We start from the raw sequence: 18,240 nt of genomic DNA on the forward strand, positions 1-18,240 counted from the left end.
TACTACCGTATACCAGGGGGCTTCACAGCCACCTTCAAATTTCCCACAAGCTTTCCCCACATTAGAAATTCCCAAGCAGCAAGCTCCAATGACATCCTGAGTCATCTCTAAACCTAAACAGGCCGCGGCTTGTCCCCCTTCGGGGATCCCCTCCCCGAGTCCCCTGCTCTGTGGACTACCCCTCGGTCCGCACTCTCACATCTGCACTTCCCTTTACTCCCCCGGGTGGCCCTGAACCTGCACCGAACAAGGCGGACGCTCCAAACCCAGGGAATCCCCAAGTTTTGTCACCTCAGGACCGGAGCTGGGGTGGAGAAAGGGGAACACAGAGGTTTCTGTACCCACTGAAAAGGTCGGGAGGGGTTCGGGCTGTGTTGAGCCGGGTCACCCCTCCCCCAAGGCACCCTCCCTGTCAGCCGAAGCTGGGCCCAAGAGGAGTGCAGCCTGTCAGCCGAAGCTGGGCCCAGGAGGAGTGTGCAGGGAGGGACTCGGGGAGGGGATCCCCGAAAGGGGACAAGCCTCAGAGACGGACCGAGGCCCTGCAAACCCTTGTGTGGTCTCTGACAATCCCAGGGTCCCACTCGGCCTAGGCGAGGAGAGCGGGGAGCTAGGGACAAGGATCCCCTTCCCTGCGACCCCACGTGGGCGCCTGTCTCTGGAGCGCAACTTCTCAGGCTGCCTGCCAGCAGCCCCTGACTTTGGACGCCAGAGGCCCCCCGCGCCACTGCTTGAAAGCTCTCTGCAAAGTTGGGCGCCACTGCCCTGGCAATCATGCTCATGCCTGGCTCTTCACCGCGTCCCCTTCATCCCTCTTCAAGACCTTGAATTTCCCAAGCTGGCTGGCTCTGTCAGCTCATCCCCCTGCCTCCTCAAAAGGTGGTGATTCAGTCTAAGAATAAAAAAAGCAAATCTTAAAATTCATATGCAGTTTTGGGGAAGAAAGAACATATTGTAACAAAATTCAAAAGAGCAGGATGCTGCAGAAGCAGAGTTGCTAGTTGTTGACAAATAGAAACAAGAAGGAAGCATATGCAACATATGCTCATATGTGTATCAAAAATTATACCAACATTTACACTTCTGTCCTCAACCAAATGGTTTATTTATGTGATAACTTGTCACACAAGAGATCAATATATAAAATGGGTACCTGTATAGGTGGGCCTGGGCGGGTCCAGGCTTCATGCTTGGACATTTAGTTCATGTGTACCAGACTCCAGCGTCCTCAGGCACAGGTGTACCAAGGGGTACGCTCCTCCCCGCACCGTGGACCCAGTGTCGAAGCAGCTTCCTGGGGTTCATGCACCTTCCTCCCCATTCACCAGGCTTCCCATCTGTTCCTGTCTCTCCTTGCAGGATGGGGCAGTCAGAGCTCTAAGGTACACATCCACCACAGCACGTGGCTCCACTTCCCTGGGCACAACCTGCGCTGGATCCTGACCTTCATGCTGCTCTTCGTCCTGGTGTGTGAGATCGCCGAGGGCATCCTGTCTGACGGGTGAGTGATTCTCGGGGAACTCAGGAGAACGGATCTGCTCCAGGTGCTTCCTGAAAGGCTCAGGGAGAGCCCGGCTCACCTGCATTCCATGAGCCGGTATCACTTGCTAAATGAACCCAGCAACTGTTCCCCCAGCATCTCCTGTGTGCCACTCTCTGTGCCAGGTACCAGACACAAGTGAGCCCTGCTCTCAGTGCAGCAGGGAACCCAGATCTGAATGCCACAACCCAGTGAGATCATCCCAGAGCCTATTGGAGTGCCCAACTCTGTGGAAGGTACCCAGCCTCTTCTACCAGCTGCTGGGGTTACCTTACTGGTGGGGAGGGAGGATACTCTTGCTTAAGATCTTTCCTTGGTTTCCAATTGTATATAATGTCCTTAGTCCTCAGCCTGGCATCCAGCATCCTCACAGTCAGCTCTCCGTGCCTGTAGGCACAAAGGCACCACCTAGAAAAGCAGGCGGGTTGGGAGAAGTGCATGGGGCTGAAGCATGAAACACAGCAGGTGCGTGAGCAGAGCGATGGAGGTTGAGTGTAATCGGCGGTAATCAGCACAGCACTTTTAGGTGCGAACCCTAGGGGGTGTCCAGGGCAGGTTTGGAGCCAGGGAGAACGTGGAGGTAGAAACAGCACTTAGGAGGTGATTGCAGTCATCAGGTGAGAAATAATAGCAGCTGCTTATGGCGTGTCAGCAGTTGGGAGCGCAGAAGAGGAGGGGGCGAAGCAGTCTTGTCACGAAGGAAGAACGGAAGAATCAGCAAGGCTCGGCGACTGCCGACTGCCGGCGAGGAGGTGGTGAAAAGTGCTGGCATTTGGCTTAAATATCTGAGGTCCAGCCCTTCTGAGCTGGAATCAGTGTGTGCTCAGACCCGACTCCTGCCAGCCCGGGCTCCTGCAGCTGGATGGCAGGGGGGTGGGATCCCCCACCCTCCTACTGTCAGTGTCCCTGCATCCTGGCTTCAGTGGTAATCTCTGTGATAACTGCTTGCCTTGAGGCTTCTCCTGAGTATCAGAGTCCCCAGACCAGCCAGATGACCAGAATGCGTTACAGCCACAGTGACTAGCAGGTGACAAGTCCCCAGCACCCCTTTCAAAGCACACAAATGCTAGATAGGGGAGGGATGCCGTGTGAGCCTTTAGGCCAGAAATACCCAGTAGGTTATAATTAGCAGGGACAGAGAAAGACACTCCGCCCATGGAGAAGGTAGGCCTGGGTCTTCTGCTAGCGCTTCTGCCATGTACATACCAGCTGTGGGTCTTTGGACAAGCCACCCAGCCTCTCTTTCATTCTTATGAAATGAGCATTATAATCCCTGCCTTGCCTGCTTCACAGGGCCATGGAGGATGGAATTAGAGCACAAACAGAGTGCCAGACAAGGAGTGGCAGAGCCCTGGGCAGATAGCATATCCCCAGAGCATGGGAGACTGGAGTGAACCAGGTCGAGGACTTTTCTGCCTTAGGCTGTCCAGCAGCCCCTCCTGTGTGGGCTGCACCTGTATCCCAAACCTCTCCAGCTCAGTGCAAACCACCCTCTCCTCCCCAGCAGACAGGTCAGCTCCTGAACTGGGCACTTGCTGGTCTTGGCTGGCCTCTATCTGTGGCCCCAAAACCCTGAACAAGCAAGTGTGAGGGAGGGGCATCAGAAAGGAGCAGACAGGAAGAGAAGCCACAGTCCCTGCCCTGTGGCACCCCCAGTCCACCCTGGCCTGGGTTTACAGACCTGCCTGGAAGTCTAGGGGGCAGGTGGGAGTGGAGGCTGGTTAAAGCAGTGGTCTTCAAACTTGACTTTAATTTAGGATAAGCCTCGTTTAGTGATTAATCAAGCCATCCTTACCCTGTAGGACAGTGATGGCGAACCTATGACACGCGTGTCAGAGGTGACACGTGAACTCATTTTTTTGGTTGATGTTTCTTTGTTAAATGGCATTTAAATATATAAAATAAATATCACAAATATAAGTCTTTGTTTTACTATGGTTGCAAATATCAAAAAATTTCTATATGTGACACGGCACCAGAGTTAAGTTAGGGTTTTTCAAAATGCTGACACACCGAGCTCAAAAGGTTCGCCATCACTGCTATAGGACTTCCTGTCTTCCTTTGGGTCTTATTTCTGTGTGATGCTCTGGGTTCGGAAAAACCAGAGCAGTGTGGGTTAATGAGGACGCATTTTTAAAAAATATATAAGTAGAATGTTTCCCCAGACCACCACCATACACGGCATAAAGCCCATATGTAAAAAACGGTCCCTAATTTTTTACCTAATTTAGCGTATACTACTCAGTAAAGCAGCCAACACCTATTTTACGAAGTCATGTCATGAAATATTTATTTCAATTATGGTTATTCCTCATCTTATTTCTTATAAAATATTTAGCATTTCTACTTTCTGTGGCAAAAAAATAATAATTCATTTAAACTTAAATGATGTGACATGTTAGATGTCACTTTCAAAATGTGCGAGAGTCTATAGAGTTTTTTCAAAACTACTTCAAGGAGTACAGAGGCAAGAGTTCTGAAGCCCCCTGGACCCCCTGGGCCGAGTGTTGGTTGCTCTCAGGGTCCCCACTGGTGACTGATTGCCTTGTCACATATCAATATTTTGCTGAAAATATCCATTGATCGAGGATTAAGGAAAATTGACATTTACTGTCTCATTTAACAAGAAGCCTGAAGTTGCCTTTTTTAGTTGGTGTGGTGACTTAGTGATGGCGTCAGGGACCCAGCTCTCCCCATCTTTTTACTCTACCCTCTGTGTGTCTGCTGCATCTTCTCTCATGGTCACTCATGCTCCCCACATGCCTCTTCCTCATGCAGACGTCCTCTGCAGGCTTTCCTTTCCATCTCATTGGCTGGAGTTGGGTGCTATGACCACTCTTAGACAAATCACTGGCAAAGGGGTATGGAACTGCATGGTGCTTGAACCAATCACCATCCATTCCCTGGGGCTGGGCGCATTGCTGTTGGAGCAGACTTGTAGTTCTTTTAGCATGGAAAGAGAGGAACATACCATTTGGTGAACAGCTCCCCGCGGCCTCTATACCTATGCCCTAGTCCCAACAGACCACTTGGGGTTCCAACATGCTCCCCTCTCCTTCTCTGTGGAACTCCTGCTCATCCTTCAAAGTCCAGCCTGGTGCCACCTCCCCTGTGCAGCTCCTCCACCCACCAGCTCCTTTGTGCTCTCAGCCTCTGCTCATCTGCAGTATCACTGTCCTAGGCTGTCTGGTCAGTCAGCTCTGAGGTGCTTGCCCTCTCTCTACTGTCAGCTTGTCGAGGGCGGGGGCCTTTCTGGGCTGTAGAGAAGGAGCAGTGCAAGCAAGAGCAGCCCGAGACGGGACACTGGAGGAGGCCGTCTGGCAATGGGGGGATCCCAGCACGGCTTCAGTGGAAAGAGCAGCCTGGGCAATGCTAGACGAATGGTTTGAGGCTCATCACTGAGCCTGTGGTGCTGGCTGTGGGTTTTGCTGTCTATAGGAGGGAGCTTGGGAAGGGCAGGATCAGGACCAAGTAGGTGAGCCTTCTCACTGGTCTTGGGGAAGCCTCAGGTCTGGGAGGAGCTCTGGCTCCCTAGGGGTCTGATCACCAGACCAGAGCCGCCCCCCCCCAGGCCTCTGTGAGTAAAGATGGGAGGGGATGAGCTGGCATGGGCTGCCTTCATCCCCGGCCCAAAGGAGGAAACCAAGACAGTGGCCTTGGCCTTATGACTTGGCTTCATGGTATTTTATGAAGAGAAAGTGAGTTGACGTACAGGAAGCGCTAAGAACAGTGCCTGGTACACGGTAAATGCTCAATAAATATTGCCTATCAGTGTTATTATCACAGCGCCTGGGGAGGAGTAGCAATGCTGACCTGCGCTGTTCATGCTAAATGGGGCTGTCACGAAGACAGCTGTGATGCGCAGGCTCCTGCACTGCCCAGAGCACCCTGAGGACCGAGACCCCGCTGTGCTCACTCCCAGAAAAGTGGTTCCAGGCCAGACGCTCTGCAGCTGCGACTGCCGAGGCTGGCTTCCCTGCACCAGGTTCTATGAGCACGAACCCCGGGAAAAAAGGCTGTGAATCCCAAAGCCTGACCACCGAGCCTTCCTGGCATCTCTGTGAGGCCTCCTGGGCCCCTTACTTAGCGGGCACGTTTGTAGTATGACTGGGAAGAGCTGCCAGCGAATGGTGTGGAGCTGTGCATGAGTCCTGTGTGCTGAGCCCTAAGCCCAAGGCCTGGGCTGCTCTGTTGGGGTACTCAGCATATCCACATCCTGTCTGTCTGTCTGTCTGTCTCTTGCCCCTTCTCAGGGTGACCGAATCCCGCCGACTTCACCTGTACATGCCGGCCGGGATGGCGTTCATGGCTGCTGTCACCTCCGTGGTCTACTATCACAACATCGAGACCTCCAACTTCCCTAAGCTGCTGATCGGTAGGGCAGGGAAAGGGGCCGGGAGGGGTAGGAACTTCCTTTCATTCCTTTAGATCTTGTTTACTGAGGACTCCTATGTGCCAGGCACTCTTCTACGTGCTAGAGGTTCAGAAGTGGAGAAGGAAAAAAACCCTGCCATCGCGGAGCTTACAGACAGGCAAATGGAGTAAATAAACAGGTAGTGCTGGTGCTGTGACGAACATAAAGCTGAGTCAGTGGCAGAGAGCGATGCAGTGGGGCTGTCCGTGTAGAGGAGGCTTCTGATAAGAGTGAGCTTGCAGATATTTGGGGGACGAATGTTCCACGCAGATGGACCAGCAAGTGCAAAGGCCTTCTGACAGGAAGAAACTTGTCAAAGGAATCAACTGGAAAAGGGGGAAATGGTAGGAGATGAGGTCAGGGGCTTTGGGTTTGAGTGCTTAGGCAAATAGTGGTATTAATAACTGACATGGCAAAGGAGCAAGAATTGGGGTGCAGTAGAGGTCAATTTTTCTCCCTGCATGTCGAGCTTGAGATGTCGCTGAGATGCCAACTTAAATATCAAATAGGCCACTAAGTAAATGAGTAGAATTAGATAAATGGGGGGGGGCGGGGCAGGGCTCAGGGCTTGAGATGTTCCTTCCACCGTCACAGGCTTACAGGTAGCATCTCAAGCTTGAGCCCGGATGAGGTCAGCTCGAGGGAGGAGAGAAAGGCCGCGGGACTAGAACCTGTGGTTGCCAACATTTAAAGAGACTCAGGAAGGAGTGCCAGCCTAGAGCTTCCGACACTAAGTGGCTGGGGTCCCAGGCAGCAACAAAAGTGATACCTGTGGACATTTGCGGAGCATGTACTGCACGCAGGCTCAGTGCTAAGCTTCTTACGTGCCTGATCTCACTTAGTCCCACAACCTCCCTATTGCTACTGTTGCTATTCCCATTTTACAGATGTGGACCCTGAAATTCAGAAGTTAAAAATACTAACAGTGGACACTCACTTAGACTTACTAGGTGTCAGACACTATCCGAAGCATTTTACATATATTAACTCATTTAATCTTTACAATAATGCTGTGAGGTAAGCATCACTATTATTTCCCCTTGATAGGTCAGGAAACAGAAGCTCAGAGGTGCCAGGACTATGGCACCCCAACAGGGTCTTAACTGTTCTGAGACTGTATGTCTAAAGTCCTCAGGGTGTGCACGGGCCAAAGGTATAAATCCACAGATCTGCCTCTGTGTTTGGGCTCAATCTACATGCCTAACACCAGGCTGTTCATCTGGCTGGTAGGCTGTGGTCAGCCTGTGTGTCATTAAGGCACAGCATCTAATTGACATCTGGAATGTGGACCTCTCTGGACTAAGTCAGAGACAGCACAGTGTTGTGAGGGGGTCGATAGTGTTTCCCAAGCTGATCACAGGCCTACCTTCCTGTGTAAGGTGGGAGCTGAGCTCCATTGATCATCCAGGTGATCCCGCTGCCCTGGGGGCCCCGGGTCAGTGTGGCTGGGAGACAAAGGGGGGGCAGGTATGGAGGGAAATCTTAAATACAGGCTTCAGAGACCTCCCACTCTGGGTTCTGAAGCAGCTTCTCATGCACAGAGAATCCCTCATTAACTGCCTGGTCCCCCTGGATCCCCCCTATCTGGGCATCTGGTGAGTTCATTTTCTCTTTCTCTGAGAAACACATAATATTCTCCCCTTAAGGCACAAATTACCACCCATGGATGGCCCTGTCCTTCTCCAAGGAGCAAGGACTAACTCCCTCATTCCCCTTTGTCAGAGTTTTGCTCGCCACAGAGCCAGAAATTCTAGAACAGGGGAAAGTGGAATGAGAGGGGGCAGTGGGTATTTGGGGGAATAGCTGGTCCTCTGAGGAGGCTACTTTCTGATCACAGGTCTGGAGTCCCACAGAAAGATGAAGCACGATGCAGCTTCCATTGTCCCACAAAACAACCTTGATTCTGGGGCCCCAGGTGAGAACAAGGAAATGTCCTATGAAAAAGTCATGTTTGAGCTGAGAACTGAAGGATAAGTAGCAACTATTTAGGAGAAATGAGGGGAGCGCTTTAGGAAAAGGAATAGCACATGAGGCAGGAGGAACAACGCACATTAGGAAATCTGGGAGAAAAATAGTGGCTGGAGTGCAGAACAGAAGGGAGCTGAATTTTGAAGATTGGCATGGCAGATGGGGCTTGCACTAGACAGGGCCTTGAAGGCACACCATTGAGGAGTGGGGTGTGTGTGTGTGTGTGTGTGTGTGTGTGTGTGTGTAAATATGTGTGACATAAATTTTACCTTTTCACCACTTTTAAGTCTATAGCACAGTGGAATTAAGCACATTTATATTGTCGTGTAGCCATTATCACCATCCATCTCCAACATTGTTCATCTTCCCAAGCTGAAACTCTGTACCCATTAAGCAATAACTCCCATTTCCCTCTCCCCCAACCCCTCACAAGCACTGTTCTTTCTGTCTCTATGAATCTGATTACTCTAGGTACCTCATATGATTGGAATCATACTCTACTTGGTTCTTTTGTGGCTGGATCACTTATCCTAGCATAATATCCTCAAAGTTCCCCCAGATTGTAACATGTGTCAGAATGCCCGTCCTTTTTAAGGCTAAATGATAGTCCATCGTATGTGTAGACCACATTTTGTTTATCCATTCATCAGGCCACGGACACTGAGTTGTGTCCACCTTTGTCTGTTGTGAATAATGCTGCTACGAACATGGGTGCGTTGAGATCATGTTTGATATGTCTTGCTTTATGGAGGCTAGATTGGGTGAGGAGAGTGGGGAAGCCATGAGAAGCTCTCAAGGAGGTCCAGGGTAGGCACCAGGACAGCCTGGATCCGGGTGGCCACCAGGATGGAAAGAAGTGAATGGATTCAAGATATTTGGGGGTAAAATTGCCAGAACTTGGTAATGCGTGGAATGTGGGGCTGAGAGAGAGGAGGGGGAAAGAAGCAGGAGAAACTGGCATTCTGAACCTAATCTCCCCAGCAGCCTCTGTAAGCCACCACTCTTTTTCCTTTCCCCTTTTCTCAGTCAAGCACTAAGCTTTTGCTGGGTGCGGCTGTGTCTGGCAACAAGCTGAGGACTCAGCACTGTAGGATGGGACTGAGGAGATAACGTCTGGGCTTAGTCCTGGGTCCACCACTAACTCCCTGTGTGACCTTGGACAAGACACTTAGGCTCTCTGAGCCTCATTTTCCCACCTGGACAGGAATAGTAAGTCCCTACGCCATCAGGTTGTTATGAAGATCAAATCAGACCATGTCTGTTAAGAGTTAGAGGCAAGACCAGTGTGAGGCCTTGGCCCCAGTAGGTGACCCTCACTAAGGACGAAAGAGGATCTGGCGCCTGGGATAGAGCCTTTCCAGGGGAGTGTAGGTGGAAGCAGGGAGATGGCCTCCAGCTATGGGATCCCTGTGACCTGGAGACCAGACAGAGCTGAGAGGGCATTTGCCCCTCTCCAGGCAAGTTCAGTGCCTCAACCTAGCACCCAGCTCAGAGCCAGGCTGGGGCAGACCCCAGCTTTTGTCCCTAGAGATGTTCTGGGATTCATGTCCAGGCCCACTTAAGGATGGAGGGCCAGGTGAGGTCTAGAGAGGAGTCAGGCTGACTTTATCTGCTGATGGCTCTAGGGAGTGACGTGGGGAGGAGCTGCCTGTGCTCTTCTTGTTGTTGCCAGCTGACTGGCTTATTGGTAGGTGGCAGTGGTGGGAATTAAGAGGATGGAATCCACTGACAGCTTCTGATATTTATGACCCCAGGTCTGAAATCTGAAGATAATAAAAATATTAACAGCTATTGTCCAAAGAGCACCCACTGTGTGCCAGGCTCACTGTGCTAAATGCCTTTCATACTCTGCTCACAACAACTTTTCAGATAGTACTATTATTATCCCCATTTGATGGATAAGGCAACTGAGGCCTAGAAGGGTTAAATGACTTACCTAGGGTCACATAGCTGTTAAGTCACAGGATCTGAGCCCAGCTGTATTTCGCTGTAGGGCCCAGTCCTAATCACTGTACACACTGCCCCCCAGTTCTGTGGCTCACCCTTTTTTTAATCCTCACCGAGGATATATTTTTATTGATTTTTTAGAGATATAGGGAGAGAGAGAAACATCCATGTGAGAGAGAAACATCAATCTATTACTTCCCATATGTGCCCCGACCAGGATCAAACCACAACCTAGGAATGTGCTTGACTGGGAATCGAACCCAAAACCTTTTGGTGTATGGAACGATGTTCCAAGCAACTGAGCCACCTGGTCAGACTGTGACTTTTTGTATCCCTCATACCCAGGTCCCCTGAGCAGCAGCATCATGCAGTAGTCGGCTCTGGACTGGAGAGCCTGGGACCTCTACTAGAGGTATAGGGAGAGAGAGAAAAACATCCATCTGTTACTTCCCATATGTGCCCCAACCAGGATCAAACCACAACCTAGGAAGGTGCCCTGACTGGGAATCGAACCCAAAACCTCTTGGTGTATAGAACAATGTTCCAACCAACTGAGCCACCCGGTCAGACGGTGACCTTTTGTATCCCTCATACCCAGGCCCCCTGAGCAGCAGCATCATGCAGTAATCGGCTCTGGACTGGAGAGCCTGGGACCTCTACCCTCACCCTCTCTCTGTTACTAGCTTGCAGTGAGCTTGGGCAGGTCACCTCCTCTCTCTGGGCCTCAGTTTCCTCATCTGTGAAATGAAAGGGCTGGAATGAAAGACTGTTAAGATCTCAGCTTGGAAATCCCACAATTCCCATTCTAGGGTGGAGCCTGTACGACCTAGGATCAGTCACCTCAGCTTTCTGAGCCTCAACTCCTTTGTCTATTAAATTGGGGGTGTGACACATACTTCTCTCTCAAGGCTATTGTAAGGAATAAATGAGACAATATGTTTAAAGTGCTTTCTCCCACGTATTTGCACATGCATGGGGGCACACACACACCCTCTTTGCTCTCTGTCTCTCCTCCACAGCCCTGCTGGCCTACTGGATGCTGGCCTTCATCACCAAGACCATCAAGTTTGTCAAGTTCTATGACCACGACATCGGCTTCTCGCAGCTGCGATTCTGCCTCACGGGGCTGCTGGTTATCCTCTACGGAATGCTGCTGCTCGTGGAGGTCAATGTCATCAGGGTGAGGGTAAGCAGGCCCCTCCTGGGCTGCCCCCTCCCCCAACCTGAGGACGCACCTGGGCTAGGGCGGGGCTCCTGACCAGTGTCCTGCTTCTTAGCCAGGTCCTGGAAGTCAGCTTGTTTCACCTGCCTCAGCAAGGGGCGCTGAGGCCAGTGTCAGAAGTTTCTGGAGCAACATTCCATCTGGCCCAGCTGCCCAGAGGGAAGGAAGGTGACAGGATGTGTTAGCAAGGTTATAGGATTCTGCACTTAATCCCACAGAGGGGAAATAAAAGCTTCAGGCACTGCCTTCTCCAAGTTTGTTTGATTATTTTTTCAGGGGGAGGGGAGGGATGATACTTGTTTTTATTTTAATGTGTTCATATAGTTACACATATATGTGAATGAGTCAATGTGGCTGCATACATGTCTTTTGTTTTGTTGTCATTTTTGCTTGCCCCCTTTACTCTCTAGGATCATCCCCTCCCCTAGCCTCCCTGTCCCTCCCTTTCCTTTCTCAGGTAATCCAGATTAACAACCTAATCTGTGATCTTCCATTCTTTGTTTTTATTAATATAATAGCATAAACTTCTATCCAGGGTGTTTTTTTTTCCTCAACACACACACATATATAGAGTATCCCCAAAAAATGTATACACACTTTGAGTAATTATTAATTCCAATGGGTTAAATCTGAAAAGAAAAAAAACATCAATTGAGTAATCACAAAAAAAATGTGTATACATTTTGGGGGGGAGGGGTACTCTGTATACACGCACACACACAGTTTTTTCTCTCAATATTTGTTTTATAAAAAATGGGATTATATTACAGTTTTCTGCATCTTGCTTTTTTCATCCAACAGATATCTCTTAGGACTCCCCCCAAGTGTAGTATGGCTATTTTGTTTGCTTAATGGCTGCATAATATTCCATCATGTGGTTGAGCCATAATTTTTCAGCCATTACCCTATTAATGGGCATTCATTTTGTTGCCAAGTTTTTGCCTCCACAAACAATGGTGTATTAAACATACTTACTATATCTTTATGTATTGCTGCTTTTATTTCTATGGGAGAGAGTCCAAGGAGTTGAGTTGCTGGTTCAAACACTCTGTGTATTTTAAGTTTTAATCATTGTTGCAGATCACCTTCCAGAAAAGCTGTAATCTACCAGCAATAAATAAGAAAACCCTTTTCCTTCCTCCAACCAGCACTGGGGGCTACGGCCATTTCTCATTTGGGCCAGTCTGATGAGTGGGAAATGCTACTTCAATGTGCATTTCTCTGACTCCTCTGTTTTTAGTTGATTTGTAGGGTATAAGGGTTTCCTACATTCCCTACCTCAACTGACCCTCACAGCATCCTCTATGATGCAAGCACCACCCCCTTTGTAGATGAAGAAACATTTTAGATAAGATTTGTCCAAAAATTTAGTAAGTGGAAGAGGCAGGATTCGAACCCAGGTCTGCATGGCTCCATGTTCTGGAAACTTTGTTTGTTGATATCCTCCCATTTGTGGAGAAGACAGCATATGGGGGATCTCTGCTCTCCCCCAATCTCACTGGAACCCAGCCCAGCCCAGGGGATTCAGAGAGCCCCAGTGAAGAGTCAGGAGGCCCTGGTGTTGGTGGCCAAAGGATTGAGTGTTCCTTTTCCTGGAAATAGGCAAACGATGGTCCCATTTGATAGAGGGTGGGAGTCATAACCCCAGGTGTTTGCTGCTGGGGCCACTGGAGAGTGGGGAGAAGTTGCACTTGCCCATCCCCAGTGGCCTGTGTGCCCCACAGAGATACATCTTCTTCAAGACGCCGAGGGAGGTGAAGCCCCCCGAGGACCTGCAGGACCTGGGGGTGCGCTTCCTGCAGCCCTTCGTGAACCTGCTGTCCAAAGGCACGTACTGGTGGATGAACGCCTTCATCAAGACTGCGCACAAGAAGCCCATTGATCTCCGCGTTATCGGGAAGCTGCCCATCGCCATGAGGGCCCTGACCAACTACCGGCGGCTCCGCGAGGCCTTCGACGCCCAGGTGGTCAGTGGGAGCATGGCCACACCATCCCTTCCCTGCCCTCTGGTTTAGAGTCACAGATGGGATCCTCAGAAAGCATCAGATCAAACCCCAGGGGGGACAGGTGGGGAAACTGAGGCCTGGGAGGGGAAGAGGTTTGCCCCAAGTCACACAGTGAGCCCGGGACAAGTCCAGGGCCACTGAGCCATAGGGCAGTCATAGCTGGAATGGCCCTTATAGTTTAGGTCATCCAGTCTAACACCCTCAGTTTCCAGGTGGGGAAACTGAGGCCATGAGAAGGGTAGTGACCCCACTGGATACCATATGTCCTGTGCTCTTCATCAGTGATTAACGGTGGGAGTTTTCACTCGTTTTGGAGAGCAGGACGTTAGTGGCCTGATCCTATGAGTTGGGCCAGAAAAGGATCTCCCCACATCACTGAGTAGGAAACTGAGGTCCTGGGAAAGGCCATGACCTCCTCAGAGTTGGTCCACCGCTGGCAGGTATCAGAGCCAGTCGTCCGACTCCCAGTTCAGTGCTCCTTCGCTGCCTCTGCCCTGGCATGGTGGGAAAACACCGAGGCAGATGCGCTGGCAGGCGAGAGCGAGTAAGTGTGGCATGTGCCACTCCTCATTACAGTGTTATGCTCATCACATAGTCCCTGACAGCTGTGTGACCTTGATCGATATTCTGGCCTCAGTTTCCCCATCTGGACCATGTTGGCATTGATGGGCCCACCCACCTAGGCACTTGGTGGTTCCATGATCTCTTCCTGGAGTTCATCTGTCGGCAGCAGACATGGCCACCAGGTTTCCCCAGGCAGCAGGAGCCAGGGGTTTCCTGGGATGCTGGGCCCTCAGCCGCTCTGACCTGGCCGTGGGTCTCTCTGGGCAGCGGAAGGACACACAGAGCCCACAGGGCGCCCGGGCCATCTGGCGGGCCCTCTGCCATGCCTTCGGGAGACGCCTGGTCCTCAGCAGCACTTTCCGCATCTTGGCCGACCTACTGGGCTTCGCCGGACCCATGTGCATCTTCGGAATCGTGGACCACCTAGGGAAGGAGAACCATGTCTTCCAGCCCAAGGTAGGTCCCCCAGGGGTAGAGCAGGGCACCCTTTGGAAAGTTTTCACTGGTGGGTGAGGACGTGCCAGAGGCCCACGTGTGTGAGCTGTGGCTGCTGTAGGGTAACTCCTCACACATGCACAATACCGCTCCTCACTTGGCAATATGCCCATCCAGAAGATGCTCCGCATCGGTCCACAGAAATGCCCGGAGGCGAGCTTGTGCCCCAAGAGGATTTCTGGAGCCCTGCTCTGCTCCTCATGCCTTCACCACCGGAATAGCTCTCCCGGTTACTTAGTCGCTGAGAAAGTTGCAGGAAGTGCATTTGTGTACTCAGGGTCAAGAGCTTTTATGACTTGTTGGCTTTTAGTTCATGTCACCTTAATAGACTCTCAGTACCTGTTCAGGGATCTGTCTTCCCCCGTTCTGCATATCCATAGCACCCGAGGTTCTGCAGGGACCTGGGGGCTGCTGTTGGGGGAAGGAACATGGAAAATCCCCATGCCCAGGGCTTTTTCTCCCCTGATCCAGAGTTCATTCAGAGCTTCCCCAGTTTTATTAATATGTTAGACTTTCCCATTGAATTCTTTTTTCTTTTTCTTTTCTTTTCTGTTTTGTTTTGCTTTGTTTTGTTAATCCTCACCCAAGGGCATTTTCCCATTGATTTTTAGAGAGGGACAGAGACACACAGAGAGAAACATCGATGTGAGAGAGACACTTCGATTGGTTGCCTCCCGCACTCTTGGATCGAGCTTGCAACACTTCAATCCGCAGGCCGATGCTCTATCTGCTGAGCCAAACTGGCTAAGGCTGAATTTATTTTTTAAAGAGTTTCATGTCTTGAAAATATTTGAAATCCATTGGACTAGACGATATCCACTGGCCTTTCCAGCTCTAAAGATGCTACAAACTGAAAGAGACAAAAAGTCTTTCTGGATAATTATTTTCCCTGCTTGGTGCTGTAGCAGTCACCATGGGTGGGAGGTGGGATACTTAATTCTTTCACCTGTTTCTTTGCTGCCACTTGGGTTTAGATGGACACAAGATAGAAAACTTTTCACCTCTAATAAGACTCAGTGTTTTATTTTCCCAGAAAGAACATTATTATAACCTTTTAACCACAAACAGTTCAAAAATGATGTAGAGAATGACTAGCTAGAGATCTTAGTAATTTATGACACTCCCTTGTGCAATGTTATTCATCTCGAGGACTCTAAAATTGCAGATAGCAGTTAATTCTCTGGAGGTTTATATTAATTTTTTCTTGAGCTATAATTAATCAGCTGAGCACTTTGGGTCAGGGATATGAGACACTCCAAGTCTGTTTGTCTGATTTATTCAGCAAATATTTATTGAATCCTGCTATGTGTCAGGCCTGGGTTAGGCTGTGAGAATACAGACAATGGTTATGATGAGGACTATCAATATATATAAAAGGCTAATATGCAAAGTGTCCCCGTGGGAGTTTGACTGGGAGGCCAATTCTATCACTCTCTATGACATTTGCTGACCACTAGGGGGCAGCGTGGAATGAAGGAAGGCCCCATCTGGCAGCTGGCACCCAGGGAAGGGCGGCCCCAGCCAGCATCCAGAAGGAAGGCCTCGGCAGGCAGCTGGAAGGCCCCGATTGGCCCTGATTGCCGGCCAGGCCTAGGGACCCTACCCATGCACAAATTTTGTGCACCAGGCCTCTAGTCTATGTAAAAAAGCCTAAGCGACCGTTACAGCAGAATGACCAGAATGACCGGGCAGGAAGCCAAGCGGTAAGGAGCAGTGAGCAAGCAGGCAGTAAAGAGCAAGGGGTGCTGGACATCCCCCAAGGGATTCTGGACTGTGAGAGGGCACAGGCTGAGCTGAGGGACCCCCCACCCCCAGTGCACGAATTTCATGCACCAGGCCTCTAGTAAACAATAATAACACAACTTATTGACTGCTTACTATATGCCTGGCTGTGTGCAGGAGTGATCCATGTATTATCCCATTTAATCCCCAAAACAACTGTTTAGGGTATTTTTTATAACAGCTTTATTGAGATGTAATTCACATACCATAAAACTTATGATGTAGGTATTCTTATCCCCATTTTACAGATGAGTAACTTAAAGCTCAGAGAGGCTAAGTAACTTTCCCTGGGGCCCTCAACTAGTGTGTGACAGAGTCAGGATTTGCACCAAAGTCTCTTTCCCCCCATAATCTGGGCACTTACAATTATGAGGCCATCACCTCTGACTCCGAGAAATCTGAATCAAATATTTTTATATTGTGTGTTAAATACTACTCTTAGGGGGCATATACAGGGAACTATGAGAAGATGGATGACTAACTCAGCCAGTGGTCTTGACAGCTTTGTAGAGAAAGGGGTATTTGAATGGGGCCTTGACAGGTGAATAGGAGTTGGTCAGGCTAAGGTGGGCAGATCTCTTGTTTAATCAAGAATGTGAGGACACCTTTTGCTTATTGAGACTTCAATGGCTTCTGAGGCTTACTCTGGCTTTTGAGCATCTGAACTTTATTGGACCCAAAGGAGAGGGGAAGAGACTGCTTCTCTTGTCCACAGGACTGCCATCTTTTAGCTTAATTCTAGTCAGAAGTGACCCCGGATCACTCGACATTGGTAATCCTGTAGCAACATGGAGCCAGTTTCTAATATCAGAAGGAAGTGGCTCAGGCCAGAGCCCTTGTCTGCTTGTCCACATCGTCTTCTTCTTCCTGTGTTTCCCCAAAATCTTGTGGAATTCTCCTGAGGAGAGAGCTCTGAGGCAGGATGTGCCAAAGAGATGGTGAGAACAGCACTTAGATGTCAGTTCATCTGACACTAGTTTTGCCTTCTCTTTTCTCTTTATTTAAACACAAACCTGGACTTCGCTGCCCTCTCATTGGAATGCGCTTGTCCCAGTTACTCGCCAGCACCTAAGTCCCTGAGACCGGAGGCCCTGCCTCCGCAGCAGCAGGCCTTACACATTTAACATATGTTCTCTGAGGTCCAAATGCAATCAGCAAATGACACACACAGAGATGAGAGTTGAAAGTAAATGTAGCCTCTACTGTCAGCAACGAAGAATCCTCAATCAAGTGGTTGACTGGGATGTGGCTTACTTCTCATTTGGGCTTCTGGGCCCAGAAAATGCGGGGAAGTGGTCATGTATTGAGGTCATTTGGTTCATGCCCCTGCCTCCCAGCAGCTCTCACCCAGAGAGACAGATGCTATCCTGGTGTTTATGTACCAGCAGAGAGGGACGCTCTAGCTACACATTGCAATGTTTAAACCTCTCGGTGAGAAAGCCCTTCTTTCTGCTTAGCCGTATCCACCTGCTGAAGCCTGCACAGCCGGGCACCAGTGCTTGCTTCACTATCAGTGGCTGCCCTGCCCCCTCCTCCCTGTCCAGGACACTCACAGTGGGCAAGAGTCACCGCCCTTGGCATCTGCAAGGACAAACATTTCTTCTTTCTTCTTTAATGACCGGACGTGTCCCAGGGCCTGACAAATCTTTGATGCCTCTGTCCCCTCTGCCACTTGCCAGGAAAAGCTAGGACCCAGGCTGGGCACAGCCCACGATATATCTTTTTCCAGTGCCCTCTCCTGCCCAACCCCCACCCACAATCTGTCACCTGCCATGGATGCCACTGATCTGGCTAGAGGATGAGGAAATTGGATTCAAAAGAACTGCTGGTATCTGAAACCTGCCAGCACTGCTCTAGGCTGTCAGCTGAACAGAGAAACGGTCTGGGTATGGTCTCAGAGCCCGAGCTTTGAATGGCCTCTAAATCTCAGAGAAAAAACGTGTAGGTTTGTGACCGTGTGTGTGCTTGTTTCTGAATGAGTTCTCCTGGAACTGCTTGTGTTTCTATCTGTGAGTCCTTTGTGTTGCCCCTGTGTCTGTTGGTATGTCTTTTTCTCTGTAAGTCTGCGTCCCCATTTGAATGCCTGTATTTGTGGCTATCACTATGGGTGACTTTGTGAACGTATATGCATTCCTGTGACTTTGTGAAGTTAGTGTGTGGCAGCTCCCATGCCTCTGCTCTGGCCTGAGGTGTCTTTCCTTCCGTCCTTCACCTCACTAACCCCTTCTCAGCTGCCAAGACCCAGCTCAGATGTCACCTCCTCCAGGAAGCCTTCCTCTGGCTGCATGAGCTGGCCCTCCTCTGT

At 50.1% G+C, this 18,240-nt stretch overlaps 1 protein-coding gene across 1 annotated transcript in view; it reads left to right on the forward strand.

Moving 5' to 3' along the window:
• Nucleotides 1-1,144: 1,144 nt before the first annotated feature.
• The window catches only part of ABCC8 (ATP binding cassette subfamily C member 8), a gene marked incomplete at its 3' end in the record, with an annotated part of 27,653 nt that continues 10,557 nt past the window's right edge, over nucleotides 1,145-18,240 (forward strand). Inside the window, exons 1-5 of the mRNA XM_015566997.1 lie at nucleotides 1,145-1,498; nucleotides 5,791-5,912; nucleotides 10,886-11,052; nucleotides 12,813-13,055; nucleotides 13,926-14,114. Of these exons, the coding sequence (XP_015422483.1) occupies nucleotides 1,203-1,498; nucleotides 5,791-5,912; nucleotides 10,886-11,052; nucleotides 12,813-13,055; nucleotides 13,926-14,114 (1,017 nt within the window). The remainder of the gene's footprint in view (nucleotides 1,499-5,790; nucleotides 5,913-10,885; nucleotides 11,053-12,812; nucleotides 13,056-13,925; nucleotides 14,115-18,240) is intronic.

The sequence above is a fragment of the Myotis davidii genome, unplaced genomic scaffold (genome assembly GCF_000327345.1).
Source record: "Myotis davidii unplaced genomic scaffold, ASM32734v1 scaffold1363, whole genome shotgun sequence".
NCBI lineage: Eukaryota > Metazoa > Chordata > Mammalia > Chiroptera > Vespertilionidae > Myotis > Myotis davidii.